This window comes from Raphanus sativus, unplaced genomic scaffold (genome assembly GCF_000801105.2).
Source record: "Raphanus sativus cultivar WK10039 unplaced genomic scaffold, ASM80110v3 Scaffold2685, whole genome shotgun sequence".
NCBI lineage: Eukaryota > Viridiplantae > Streptophyta > Magnoliopsida > Brassicales > Brassicaceae > Raphanus > Raphanus sativus.
Genome location: NW_026617993.1, coordinates 1 through 14,345, shown reverse-complemented (window position 1 = coordinate 14,345; position 14,345 = coordinate 1). Strand labels below are relative to the sequence as shown.

The window sequence follows — 14,345 nt, the reverse complement described above, 5'->3', positions numbered from 1 at the left end:
ACCTGAGATAGTTGTATCAAACTGTCTGAACTTCCCAGTTCAGCCTGAATTTGAGGTTTTTGTCTGTTTTTGTGAACAATCATTTTGATACTTCAATCAGTGCATGGGAACGGGATGGTTCTTAAGATCATTTGACTAAGTCCTTGGCTATTATTAGTTGTGTGCTGCATCTTCTTTGTGATTGGAATGTATCAGTTTTACTCGAATGGAATATATGGATTTGGCACATGGGAAACTATGTTATAAGACTTTATATAGAGATTCAGTATCCTAAAAAAGGTGATGTTACGGCTACCAGATGGCACCAAGCAAGAGAATGTGAATGGTTTATGATAAAGAGATGGTCAACAACCGCACCATGTATTATAACAAAACAAGACAAAGAAAGAGACGAACTGTTGTTGTGTTTGAGACTAAAATGTGAACAAAACACACAAACCTAAGCATCACTGGAAGTGTCGAAGTTGTCAATTTTCAGAGGAGTGATGTCATCAGCAACTTGGAACCCTCCGACGACTCGGGCAAAGAACACCATTAGTTGCTCCAGTGTGTATTTGATGTTCTCTGCCTGTTAACCAATTGTAAAGTATGCTTTTGCATTATTATTACTATAACGATATCTTTAAAACTCCTCGTTGTACATGCAAAAAAGTGATCAAAGAAGCTGTTTACCTTACGAAAACCGTGTTCTTCTCCTTCGTACTCGACAAGGGCAACAGGCACACCTTTTTCCTTCAGTGCCTGATAGATTTTACGAGTTTGATCCGGGTTTACAATCTGCAACACATATTCAGCATTACGATACAGATCGTATTCCCAAAATACAAAAGCAGGATTCAAGGGGATGATGTGTTTAGCAAAATGGAGAACAAAATCCGGACGATGATGAATTCAATCTTCTTCATACACAGAGTGATGAAAAAAATACAAGAAGCAAAGAGTGGAAAATATAAAAACCTTGTCTTCCAATCCTTGGAAAAGGATGATGGGGCAAGAGAACCTATCGACGAAGTTGATTGGTGATCTCTCATAGAAATCCTTTTCTTCTTCTACATTTGCATACGTACTAGAGAATTATGGCAGCTAATCCAAAACAAAATTAAAGCATATATAAATGAGCTCTTCTGAGGCATTTGACTCACCAACAAGACTGTCGATATAGCGGGATTCAAACTTATGACCTTCTTTCAGCATTTTAAGGTCAGCCACCTGCATTATAAAGAAGCCAAAGCAAAATATGAATTATCTACCTGCTCATAAGGTTTTCAAGCACCAATCACCATGTTTTTTGAAGAGAGAAGTGTAAAATTACTATTACGGTATTATTATATAGTGTACTCACCCCGTATAAAGACGCTCCAGCCTTGAAGACATCTCTTAATGCCAATGCTGTAAGAGCTGTGTAACCTCCTGCAGAACCTCCAGATATAAAGAGCCGCTTAACATCTGCCTTTCCAGAAGATACCTGTCCAAACCAAACATGTTTGGAATTTTTGTTTCAACATAAAATAGGCAAAGAAAATGCATACCAAGTACTTAGCACATCCACAACAGTCATCCACATCAACAATCCCCCACCTCCGTAACACCCGCTCCCGATACTCTCGACCATAACCTTCAAAATATATGTAACATTTTTGTCACAATAGACCAACGTTTGTATGCAGACATGCTGAGAATGGAATACTGAAAACAGGACGTCTCAAGACAATCTTCTTTGACAAGAATGCGACAAGAGTTACACCAGAGTACACCAGCATATGTATGTATTACTGAATTGGACCATCAGAAATAAGAGAGGGGTGGATTTGTGGGAGTGTTAAGCGATTTGGGAGTTGGTTTGGGACCTTGTGAGGTTTTAGAGAATTTCTGGCTTCTCTAGCAACAAAACCTATGTTGTTCTTCGTTCTATCTCATATTCCTTTTGAATTTTGGTCAGCGATTCCTCATTCATGGAATAGAGTATGATTCTAGCGGAATATAATGAAAAAATGATACAACTGTAGTACAAACCTGTGCTTCCACCGTAATTGACATCAACAAATGCCCACCCTCGGCTTGTCCAGTACTGGATAATCAGGTTCAAGGATCCACGTGATTCAGCACTAGGGCCTCCTGTAGATTCAGATCGTTGAAATTTTTTTATTAGAGAGGCATGTATACCTGATTGCAATATTAGGATGATCAAGTTTGAACTAAACAAGTTTAAAAGCATATGCAAATGGGTATATTTGCATACCGTGACTCTTCACTATCAATGGAGGTTTCTCCTCTATGCTAGCATTGTAGAGCGGATTGGTTGGGGGATAAAAGTAAGCATAAGCGTTTTGACCAGGAACCTCTGTTGGAAATTCAATCAAATCTGGCGCGCTGAAGAAAGACTTGTACTTTAAAACATCGGTGGAAGAAGACCAAACAATCTCAGAACTGAGTGCTTTCATCTTATGCTTATCCAGTGTTACCTGTTTAACAGAAGAAACTATAAATCTACAGCTATCATCAGACACAATATATCCTCAATTAAAACCTACATACACTGTGAAAGTGTGAATCATTTTTTACCTTGGCAACTGATGGTGGAAGAACTGCTGATGCTCCCTCAACATAAAGGCATTGATTACCTAATGTCTGAAAATAGAAACACAGTTTTTCTGTTACTTTTGGATTCAATTGGGAATCAAAGACACAAACTTGAAAAGGAAAAAAGAAAAGGATATATTACAATGTTATCAAAATCAGTTAAAGGAATATCAAGAAGAGAACATGAACCCTTCGAATCATCCAAAATGCCAAGATATGACTTTCCTTTCTGCCTGTATTCAGGAACAATAAATTGTTACCAAACAGAAGCACAATTTTTTGGATCATCAAATCTGACATGGAATATCAGAGAAATTTAGGTTTGCTCGGTATTACCTGTAGCTACATGCAATTAGGTTCTTCTCTTCAGAGCACTCGATTATTTCGTAGGAGTTTGTACCGAAAACCCATAATGGTTTTGTAAACTCACCATCTAGAGGATATACTGAAACAACCTCATTGGTACTTTCAATCTGTGACAAAATTTCATCTTCTGATTAGGCAGACTAGAAAACTAAATGTATAAGTGGCAAATGGAAAAGTTTTCTTTACCCATTTATGTATATTCCAAAATCCGTTCTTTCGGTCAGTAACAAAAAAGAGTTCACCTGCAAAATAAAGTCAGAGAGTCTCACATCACAACCATGAAAATTGCTAATCATCCTTTTGCTCAATAGAAATCACAATCTTTGTTAATTGGTTAGAAGAAGAAAGATGATTGCAACAAGTGAAAAGGACAAGAGAGCAGATGAAAAATAATTCATTTTATTGTCAAAGACCCTTTTAGCCTAAAACTTATGAGAAACAAATGGAAATGGTAGATCTTGTGCATAATTTTATCTCAGACTCAGAGAAATACCTCTTGGTGACCACTTGGGCTCAGTGGGAGATTCCACATACTCGGGATCACAACCAGCAACACATACACGTTTATCAATAGTTCTGCAAAAAGAAAAGGTAGAGCTCTCTGATTAATAAAACAATGCAAGTGTAAACTATAAAAGCATGAACAATAAAAATTCTGAAGATGCATATGCAAGTGTAATCCATATGCAGTGGATATAGAAGAAGCTCTCACCCGGACTCAGAAATGTAGCCAACCCAGAGCTGAGCTTTATCCCAAGGCATATTAGGGAGAGTCCATTGAATCCATGCCAAACGCTCACACTTGGGGTCTAATCGTGGAAAGGCATAAAAATCATTGCCACTCACAAGAACTTTTGGTTCTGGATCACAAAGAAATACATTCATAAGTGTCAATGATCACATGTATTACAAAAAAAAAAAACATAAACCACATCCCATATGAATGCTATCTTTATATATATATCAGTGCAAGTAATAATTACTTAAAATCCACTAGTAGAAAGTTGGATACCTTCAAGTGTGTCTCCACCACTTAGATTGACCTCCACAATGGTGGTAATAGGGTTTGATCTGTCCAGGCGACCATCTACAAAGTCCAGCAGCCAATCAGATCAGTTCTATAAATTACATGGAAAATAGACAAACTTAAGCATTAGAGGGAGATGAAGGAACGAACCTTCCCTAACAGTAACGAAGCGGTTAAAGCGGGAATCAAAGACACCATCAGCATAAGTAACAGCAGGTGAACCATAATCAGGGGTGATTGGCTTGGGAGATGAATCTGAAACAAAGTAGAACAAACAAACATGAGAAACTTGCCAAGCTAGCTAACTCAGGAGAGAGGTTAGTTATATCAATCATAATCACCTTTGTTAGCAAAGTGTTGCTTGTAGAGACGCTGATCTTTGTAATTGGAGAAAACAACAAGTTGATCGTGGGATGAAGAAACACGGAAAGCACCACCTCCATACTCCTGAGTCAAAGTCCTCACTCCAAACTCCTTTGGTGTTATATCAATTCCTCCTTCTTTTTCTCCTTCCATCACCAATACCTCTCTCCTTCAATTTCAAACCATCATCGCAGCATCAAATTAGCGTTTTTAGTTTCTTTCTTTTCTAAAATCTGAAATCAATCAAGTAGGGAAATAAGATACCCGGATTCATTGGGGCGAGACTCGAGCCAGACGAGACGTCCGCGGGAATCGACGGCGGTGCCTCCGAGACGCTTTGAAGCGCCGGAAACGACGTCGGCGGTGATCGGAGACTTCCAGGAACCATAAGGAGCGGTGATTTTCTCTTGAGGAGGAGACTCAGAAGACGACATGGATGCGAAAGAGGAGCGAGGTGGTTTGACGGAAGAAGAGGGAGTGAGTGAGTGAGGATCAAATGCTGGAATGGGACAAGAGAGGTCAAAAAAAATCTGGAATGAACCTCCTCTATTTTCAATTAAAAAATGAATTAAAAATAAATCAAAAATAGAGAGAAAAGACCATAAGACCAAAGGATTTAAATATATTTACTAACTTATGCCATTACTATCCAACCCAGATCTGACCCGGATCCAGAACCAAAATCTGAACTAACTTTTACCCTAATCTTTTTATTCTTCCTTTTTTTTCTCTATTTACATTCTTTCACCTTAAAATAAAATCAAAAATTTTCTTCAACCATTCATCAAATTTCTATTTTATATCTCAAATCGATAAATCCATAGTCATATTTAATTAATTATATATCATCTATAATCAAATTTCATCTTTTATATACACGATTCAAGATAAAGAAGAACGCAGAGTATTACTTATACAACTAGAACAACTCAAACTAGTACAACTACGATTAGTACAACTAGTAAAAATAGTACAACTACAACAAGTATAACTAGTATAAATAGATTGAGTATAACCATTATAATTGATATATAACTAGTACAACTTTGCAATAATATGGTGATATTTATTTTTTTGTTTTCAGTGTATGAAGATGATAGAAAATAGGATGATGTAGAATTAATAAGATATGTTGGTCTAATCTTCCCCTCCATGCATGTATCAAATACATGAATGGTATATTTTCAATAATATTTAATTTGGTTAATGATTTGTTTATTAATTGTACTAGTTATGTTAGTTGTACTATTTTCGGAAAAGAATCATCTTTATATTTTTGCTCTCAGGGCAAAAAAGGTAGATGCTGAGCCAGAAAAGTATTCAACCATGGCTCCCAAAAACAAGAGTCACCTGAAGAAGTAGAGAAGGGAGCGTTGGTGATGAGTAAGAGTGGCTCACCAGCGATGAACAAAAAAAAACTTTACTGTGAGGAAGAAAGATGCCACAACGAAGAAGAAAAAAAGAAGAAAGACAGAGTGAATAAGAAGAGTTTTGCGGCAAAGATGACTGAAGTCGTGGCGAAGAAGAGGATGCTCGACGGTGGTGTCCACGGTGGTCCTCATCAAATCCATCCAAGCAGGATTTCATATGTAAAACATGATTTATTAGTCGATTCAGTTACATTAGTTGCATATTATACATGAATTATATAATTTATATATTAATTATATTAGTTATATTAGTTATTTTGTTAACATGTTTAGTTGTACGAGTTATACTAGTTATATCCATCCAAATAAGAGAAATTGTATGGTCATGATCAAACAAGAGAAAATGATTCTATGGTTGAGAAAAAAAGGAAATGGGTCCCATCCGAATGAGAGAATAAAGGATCATGTGGCTCGGAATTAAAGGAGATGTGAGAAAAGGAGGAAGTAGGTCACATCCGGCTATACATAGTTGTACTAGTTTTTTAGTTGTGCGAGTTTGTTCATAGTTGTACTTTGGTAGTAAAATCGAAAATATTAGTTATACCATATTATAAATAAGATTATCTGAGTGGTACCACTTATTTATGTGTTATATGACTTTGCCCCGTTACAATGAAATTATCAATTTCGTAAAAATGAATTTCATTAATGTTTTCCAAAAATTATGTGAACAAACAAGTTAACAAACCTTAAAAGTATAAGGTAGATCATGTAAACTTATGAAGTTGTGTAATAATTTATGATTTTTTTTTCAAAACTTCAAATACATCAAGATAAACTTTTTAAGTACATACCAATTGATATATTTGATTATTTTCTCATATGTAGTATCAAATTTGTTTTGTCAATTTCCGAAATGTCAAAGTTATACCAATTGTACCAGTAATACTCATCTAATATATACTAAAAGATTATACCAATTTTTATATGTCTAGTAACGGGGGGTTTTACCAATATTTTCACATCCTATCTTTGTAAAAACATGTTCAATGTTTGTTTATCATAATAATATGGCTAATATAGTTAATAAACTTTAAAAATGTAAAAAAATATAATGTAAAACTAAAGGTGTAATGTAATAATTTAACAAAACATTAAAAACCTCGACAAAATAGATGAAATTTTGTCATTATATACCAATTAAAATATTTGTTTGTTTATTTTATGTGTAAAACATTTATGTATCAGTTATATAATTTTTTTACATATTTAGTTGTACGAGTTATATTAGTTGTACTCAGTCGAATAAGATAATGAAATAAAGAAGATTGTGTGGATGTGAGTGGTTGAGATAAAAAAAAAAAAAGAAGAGATAAAAGAAAGAAAATGAGTGAAATCCGATGGCCAAGATCAGAACAAGATCATAAGATCCAACGGCTAAGGAAAAAGATTCATTAATGACATTGTTGTAAATATTTCATCTTTCACATCCGACGGTTCATATTATAACGTGAAGGATTCTGATCTAATGGTTCATATTCAGCCATCATTAGGTGGTTCTAGATTTTTTTTTGACCCATTTGTCCCATAAGAGATTAAAGTCCAGTGAGTGAAGTCAAGACTGCGTACCACTATCATATTATAGATTTGATCTATCACATGTTGGTGATTCTTAAAATAAAAGAAGAAGTGAAGTGAAGTGAATTTCAATAAACAAACACTACTAGTAGAGTAGGGAAAGGAAGGAAGGAAGGAAGAAACAGCGTTATTCCAGTGTCCCTTTTGATTTTAATTTTATTTTCATTTTTGAAGATATTTTTTTAAAATCTCCCTGGCCTGGCCTGGCCTGGGACTGTGGAGAATATATTCTTTTACCTGTTTTGATTTCTTCTTCTTCTTTTGAGATTCCATGTGATCCCGCCACCAACACAAACTCTTCTATTCTCGCGAAATAGTCGATTCTTCTCTCCGTTGATTCAGAAGCTTCGTAGATATTTATTTATGAAGAGGCGAGATTGATTGAGGATGCTTTGTGGTTCTTCTTTGCGAGATCGAATACAGCCTTGGCTACGCGACTACGTTAAGCTCCAATCTCTCGCCGTCTTCCTTATTTACATCCAGGTCATCCCTCTCTCTCTCTCTCCTCGTGATTGATTCGAAATCGACTCTAGGGTTCATCGATTCGTGATTATTTTTCTTTTCCAGATTGGTTGCGCGCTGATTGGATCACTAGGCGCATTATACAATGGCGTTTTACTCATCAACTTAGCGATTGCCTTGTTCGCGCTTGTGGCTATCGAGAGCAACAGCCAAAGTCTCGGCCGCACATACGCCGTTCTCCTCTTCTGTGCTCTTCTTCTCGATGTCTCCTGGTTCATCCTCTTCACCGAAGAGATTTGGTAATCACACTCTTGCTAATCTCTGAACTAATCTTGACTTTGCCTTTTGATTGACAAATAAGATGATCTTGTTGCAGGAGCATTTCGGCAGAGACGAATGGGACCTTCTTCATATTCTCAGTGAAGCTGACGATGGCCATGGAGATGGTTGGCTTCTTTGTCAGGCTCTCTTCCTCTCTCTTGTGGTTTCAGATTTACAGGCTGGGAGCTTCTATTGTCGACACTTCTTCTGATTTGAGAAACAGTTTCTTGAATCCGCCAACTCCTGCTTCTGCTGCTGCTGCTATTGACAGGCAGTGTTCTTCAGGTGCTGCTGCTGCTGAAGAAATCTTGGGTGGTTCTATCTACGACCCTGCCTACTACACCTCTCTTTTTGATGACGCCCAATCCAATTTGAGTTCACCAAAGGTACACTCTTTTTACTCGAGCTTTACAGCTTTGTTTTTTTTTTCTCTCTCTTTACAGCTTTGTTCACTGTCTTCATGCCTGATTATTGTTGATTATTGTTCTGAACGGTTTTAGCTGTAGTGGATGCAAATGCAATATACTGACTCTGTGATAAAATTAAGATGTATGATTCTTCTTGTCCTTCTGTGGTAGATGCAAAATAACAAGAGCGCTTAGTAAGATAACAACTTAGGATATAACATAACAGTATAACACACACTGCATAGTAATAAATAATGGGAGCATTGAAGAAGTCACTCAGTCAATCCAATTTTTTCATCCTTTTGTAGGTGAATCATTATTCAGCTGAGAACAATGGATCACCATCTGCTGCAGAAGCCTCTCGGATTATGTCCCCCGGATCCAGATCATTGCATGCTATTGATGTTAGTCTCTCCATTGTTTCAACATTTTTTTGTGGCTTTTCTAATGTCTTGTTTCTGTTGCCTTTACTTCTCTCGTATCAGTCACATATGATAAAAGACAGTTCACGTTTTATTTCTTTGTAGGAAGAGAAAGGTCTGAAACAACCGCCGGGAATGTCTTCATCATCATTATGAGCAAACTACATTCAAGAACGGTGGTGCTACTTTAGCATCTAAAGAAACAAGAAGTAACTGCTTCGCTAGCTGAGGTTTAGAGTTCGAAGGCATGAAATAATCTCTATGTTCTTCCAAAGGACAAGAAGAATTATATATCACCTGGCAGAAGATGAGATTCTATATGTTGACGACAAGTAAGCACAGTTTCTACTTTGTTTTTTTTCATTTTGTACGAAAAATCATTATTTTTTTGGAGGGGATATGTGTGGTTAGAGTTAGAGTCAGAATATACTTTGATGCATATCATAAGATTCTTTCCCGGTTTTGCTTTTGTGTAAATGGAGATACAATTTCTTTCTTTTGGGGTTGCAATGGATGGAGAGAGTGAAGATTCTGAGATTTAGATGTCTCGTCGTCCTTGTGTATGAATATTAAAAGTAGATGATCCTGGATTCCAAAAATATTGATAGACCAAGCTTGAATCTTGTGAGTTGCTCATGAGAATGATGAAGATTGCAGTTGCATGTTGCAGAGAGAGATGATATGGACATCCGGTTTAGACATGGTTTTTATCCAGGTGTGGACACCGGTTTTGCAACCAGTTGGTATGGAAATTGGACACGATTGATGCGGTTTGGAGACTTTTTGTCGAGTTTTCACAACTGTGGAGTTTGCTCTCCGATTTGAAACTAGAACCACACACTCTAAAACTTATTGGAACACATGAAAATAAATAAAAGAACACTGGAGTCTTGTACGCACCGTTAGCAAGTGTAGTGCTCCTAAAAACGTGTAAGCCCATACAATAACTATTATATATAAAAAGAAAAAGTAAAGCCCACGAGAAAGTGGAGCTAATTAAAAAAAAAAGGATTGAAGCCAATAAAATAAACCCAAGAAAATGCATGAGTTTGCTTCAGTAATCTTTCTTTGAAAAGTCATATGATCTTAATCTAATTCAATTTAATTAATGGGACAAGTCCACTCTGATATTTAATCAGTCGTCAGTAGCAGCAGCTTATTAAAGACACACAAGAAGGATCTGGAATCTATCGTCTGTCCTCGTCTATAAATTCAATCCCACAAACCTAAACGCTTTCTTTCGGTTTTAGCTTTAAAAAAAAAGGTATCAGAGAGATTCATCTGCTCTTGAAGAGGAAGAAGACTCGAAGGTTCTTAAACAAAGCGCTTACTTTTCGTCAATCTATTGTTTTTGTTGTGAGTTAAATGGAACGTTTCTGCGTATCATTTAGTTTTGAATCGAACCATAACGTATGTAGTATGATCGATTTCTTGTGGGAGTTTCGATTCAAACTACCTTTGCCTCTGATTTGTTCCAAAGTTTTATGCCTCTCTGTTATGACTCAATACCACGCATATTCTTCTTCTCTCCTGTGAGCTTGAAAAAATGGGGTTTTTTTTTCTTGGAGACTCGTTCTAGGGTTTGATGTAGATCTGTCTTGCAACTAGATCCGGTGTCTTGTGGAACCGTTTGGTTAACTTAAAGCTGAGTGTTTGTTTTTTGGTCTATAAAAAAAAACAGGAGAAATTAATCGAGCATGGAAGAAGAAGGAATCGCAACGAGGAGGACGTACTGGTGCCACATGTGCTCTCGAACAGTGGATCCACTTATGGAAGCTGAGATCAAATGCCCCTTTTGTGCAAGTGGCTTTGTTGAAGAGATGTCCGACGAAGAGGAACATGATGATCACAGAGCAAACAGCACCTCTCTCTGGGCTCCCATCTTGATGCAGCTCGTGAATAATCCTAACCAGACTACTGTTGAAGATAGTCCCAACCACGTGGCAGAGGCTGAGAACGAAGCTGCTGGAAACGATGTGGATTCTCAGCTCCAAGAGATCCTCAGGAGAAGAAGAGGACGAAGTTCTGTTTCCGTTATACGACTATCTCTTCATGGAGTAGGAGGAGGGTCGACGCTTGAACCTGATGAGAACAACAACAACAACAACGGAGATGGAGATGGTGGTGGTGGTGGTGGTGGTGATAGAGAGAGAGGACGCTTGATCATGGTGGATGGTGGTTCTTTGAGCGAGTATTTCATCGGTCCTGGATTCGAAGCGCTGCTTCAGCGTTATGCAGACAACGATCCCAACAGATACGGAACACCTCCAGCTCTCAAAGAAGCTGTTGAGTCTTTGTCTACTGTCAAAATCCAAGAGGAGGATACTCTGCAGTGTTCTGTTTGTTTGGATGATTTTGTGATTGGGATGGAAGTAAAGAGATGCCTTGTAAGCACAAGTTCCACGGTGACTGTTTACTCCCGTGGCTTGAGCTTCATTGTTCGTGTCCGGTTTGTAGGTATGAGTTACCTTCGGATGAGACCAAGACGGAGTCTGCAAGAACTGAAGAACCAAATGGTGGAAGTGTGTCTTCTTCTTCTTCTACAAGCAGCCAAGGAAGTGAGAACAGTCACCCTACTGAGCAAGAAGAGGAGAGCGATGATGGTGATGGGATTGAATTATCAATCCCGTGGCTGTTTAGCAGCTTGTTCTCGTCGTCCCAAGGCAGCAGCAACCCATCGACTGATACAAACTGAAGAAAGAAACATGTTTCTGAGACAACGAAAGCTTTTGTGATATGGTCATGAAACCACCGTTCAAATCTTAACGTGTTTTTTTCTGTGGTTGTCTGTACATAAGCTTCCCAGATTTGGTTGAATGCTCTCTACCCTTTAGTAAACAAAAATCTATGAGTTTGTGTTTAGTCCCCGAAGTTTATGGTTGGTTTATTAATAACCCTTCACTGGATCTCCTTGCGTATGCGCCTGATCTGAAGTACTTATATTACACTACCTCTCTCCCATTAATCTTTACCGCAAAGTTAATAACTCAATACTTTAAAATAATTGGCCACTATTTTAGCGGTTGAAGCTAATAATTGGACATGTTTTAGCCATCTGTTTAGCAGTGCAAGAAGCTTGGAACATGGGTTTAAGTCCACTTGTCTATCTTTTAAATAGAATGCAAAATAATTAGTAACATTACTATAGAAAAAACATTGGATACAAAGTCACCTATTGGACCACTGAAAGTGATTTAATTTTTATGTTTTACAAGATTTTGGTTGAGTTATAAAATTTATTGATTTCTTGATTAAAATACTTTAAAATTGAATTTAAACCAATTAGTTTTTTATTAGACTATATCTTTTTTTTTGTTGGACACATGATTAGACAACATCAGGCTGAAGACTATAATGAAAGTATTGTTCAGTGAAAAGAAAAAAAAAAGATTACATCAAAACGTTTTTAATTCACAAGGAATGAAAACACTGTTTTTTTCTAACGTCTCCACGATTGAAAACAATGTTATTTAAAAGTAAATCAATTTGAAATTGAACACACCTAATTAGACAAATATCTTGTAATATCATACGTGGCGGACAAAGAGTGGTCGTTCATCTTAAATTCAAGCAAAGACAGTAATATTAGACATCTCGACATGTTTTACCTGAACTACCCTCATCCGACAAAAAGATTGAGGGGTAGTTTAGTAAAGTATATATAGCTATAAAGATGTCTTAAGGCTCCTCAGATCTAAAACGCGACCTTCTCAGAAACAAAACCTCATCCCCAAAGAGAGAGAGCCAAAGGCAGAGAGATAGAAAACGAGTCTTCACCCTTTATAAATCCCATTTTACAAATTTACAAATCTCTTTTTCCCTCTCTAAATCCTCTCTTCCTTCATTTGTGTATATATACACAAATCCTTCTCCTTTTCAAATCATTTGGAGGTTTCGAAACCCTAGATTTGAGATTCCGCATTCCAATCTAACGAAAGGTTTGATTTTGATTCTTGCCCTCTGTTTCTAATCGGTTCAATCACTCGGATCTGGTTTCAGTTTCCTCGTAGCTGTTTAGAATTGGATCTGAGATTTTCTCGATTAGTATCTTGTCCTTGTCTGATTGTGAAACAATTTGTATAAGCTCGTGGATGTTTGTAGATTCAAGTGTTGAAACTTAAACTATCTGTCTCTTTGATGTTTGCAGATTCTCATGAGTTTCAATTATAACTGCTTGTGTCTGAGATCTCTAGCTAATTTGGTTGTGTTTACCGTTTGTGTATGTTTAGAGAATGGCTGAACAAGGAATGGAAGGGAGTCAGCCAGTTGACCTTATGAAACATCCTTCAGGGATTATTCCAACTCTTCAGTGAGTCCTCTCTTGTCTATATAACACCACCATTCATAGATTCTTGAGTTTGTGTGTTTGTGGACTGACATAGTTTTAACTTTTTGTCTCTCTGTTTCAGAAACATTGTCTCGACAGTGAACTTAGACTGCAAGCTTGATCTTAAATCCATAGCTTTGCAGGCTCGTAATGCTGAATATAACCCCAAGGTATATCATTAGTCTTTCTACATCTCTGTATTTATATATTTTAAAACTTATGTCAGAGTATATTTGATGTTTTTTTCTCTGATTGCCTACTGGAAGTTCAAACTAATTTTGTTTCTGTATTTTGGATATAGTTTAATTTTTCCTTGTGTGTTTCTTCTTCAGCGTTTTGCTGCAGTAATCATGAGGATAAGAGAGCCAAAGACTACAGCTTTGATTTTTGCTTCTGGGAAAATGGTATGTTATATTGGCTTATTACCATTATCTGGTTACATTTCTTGATCTACCATGTTCTTGTTTTAACGTATCTATCTGTTTTGTCTACTCTTTAGGTGTGTACCGGAGCCAAGAGTGAACATTTTTCAAAGCTTGCTGCGAGAAAGGTAAAACCATCTCTTCTCTCAATACAGTCTGATTTTCTTTCTTATTCTATGAACACTGTAGACATAAACTTGATGTATTTTGATGTTAAAGAACTCTTTTTTTTTTCTTGTTGTTGTTCAGTACGCTCGGATTGTTCAAAAGCTTGGCTTTCCTGCAAAGTTCAAGGTACTCAAATAAAATCTATATAAAATCTATCTGTCTCTGACACAACATACACTGTATTGTCTCCGATCAGGCATTTCATTTGGTTTTCATTCAAAGAAGAAACTACATATTACAGTCTAGTAATGATATCTCTGATTACATTCTACAGGATTTCAAGATTCAGAACATTGTAGGGTCTTGTGATGTCAAATTCCCCATTAGGCTTGAAGGTCTTGCATACTCTCACAGTGCTTTCTCAAGTGTAAGTGCATCACCTCAAGAGTTGTATAGCATTTAGATGGAGATAATTGGTCTGATGGTTCTGCATCTCTCTCTCTCTCTCTCTCTCTCTCTCTCTCTCTCTCTC

At 36.9% G+C, this 14,345-nt stretch overlaps 3 protein-coding genes and 1 pseudogene across 3 annotated transcripts; 3 read left to right on the top strand and 1 right to left on the bottom strand.

The window, feature by feature from the left end:
• Positions 1-313: 313 nt before the first annotated feature.
• LOC130505902 (probable dipeptidyl-peptidase 5) lies at positions 314-4,867 on the bottom strand. The gene is made up of 18 exons (XM_057000503.1): positions 4,601-4,867; positions 4,315-4,505; positions 4,124-4,228; positions 3,959-4,033; positions 3,659-3,806; positions 3,440-3,522; positions 3,133-3,188; positions 2,917-3,053; positions 2,723-2,813; positions 2,563-2,628; positions 2,240-2,462; positions 2,014-2,115; positions 1,530-1,615; positions 1,343-1,465; positions 1,143-1,209; positions 958-1,049; positions 673-777; positions 314-568 (listed from the first exon to the last, which is right to left on the bottom strand). The coding sequence occupies exons 1-18, from the start codon at positions 4,768-4,770 to the stop codon at positions 440-442; spliced, it is 2,049 nt and encodes a 682-aa protein (XP_056856483.1). The 5' UTR covers positions 4,771-4,867; the 3' UTR covers positions 314-439.
• Positions 4,868-7,432: 2,565 nt separating this feature from the next.
• LOC108823038 (uncharacterized) lies at positions 7,433-9,569 on the top strand. The gene is made up of 5 exons (XM_018596266.2): positions 7,433-7,827; positions 7,912-8,105; positions 8,183-8,513; positions 8,843-8,938; positions 9,062-9,569. The coding sequence occupies exons 1-5, from the start codon at positions 7,732-7,734 to the stop codon at positions 9,110-9,112; spliced, it is 768 nt and encodes a 255-aa protein (XP_018451768.1). The 5' UTR covers positions 7,433-7,731; the 3' UTR covers positions 9,113-9,569.
• Positions 9,570-10,084: 515 nt separating this feature from the next.
• Positions 10,085-11,862, top strand: LOC130505903 (E3 ubiquitin-protein ligase SIRP1-like; annotated as a pseudogene).
• A 779-nt stretch (positions 11,863-12,641) lies between these two features.
• Positions 12,642-14,310, top strand: LOC130505904 (TATA-box-binding protein 2-like). Its single transcript, XM_057000504.1, has 7 exons — positions 12,642-12,894; positions 13,186-13,265; positions 13,366-13,453; positions 13,616-13,687; positions 13,783-13,833; positions 13,955-13,999; positions 14,148-14,310. The coding sequence occupies exons 2-7, from the start codon at positions 13,189-13,191 to the stop codon at positions 14,274-14,276; spliced, it is 462 nt and encodes a 153-aa protein (XP_056856484.1). The 5' UTR covers positions 12,642-12,894; positions 13,186-13,188; the 3' UTR covers positions 14,277-14,310.
• The last annotated feature ends 35 nt before the right edge of the window (positions 14,311-14,345 follow it).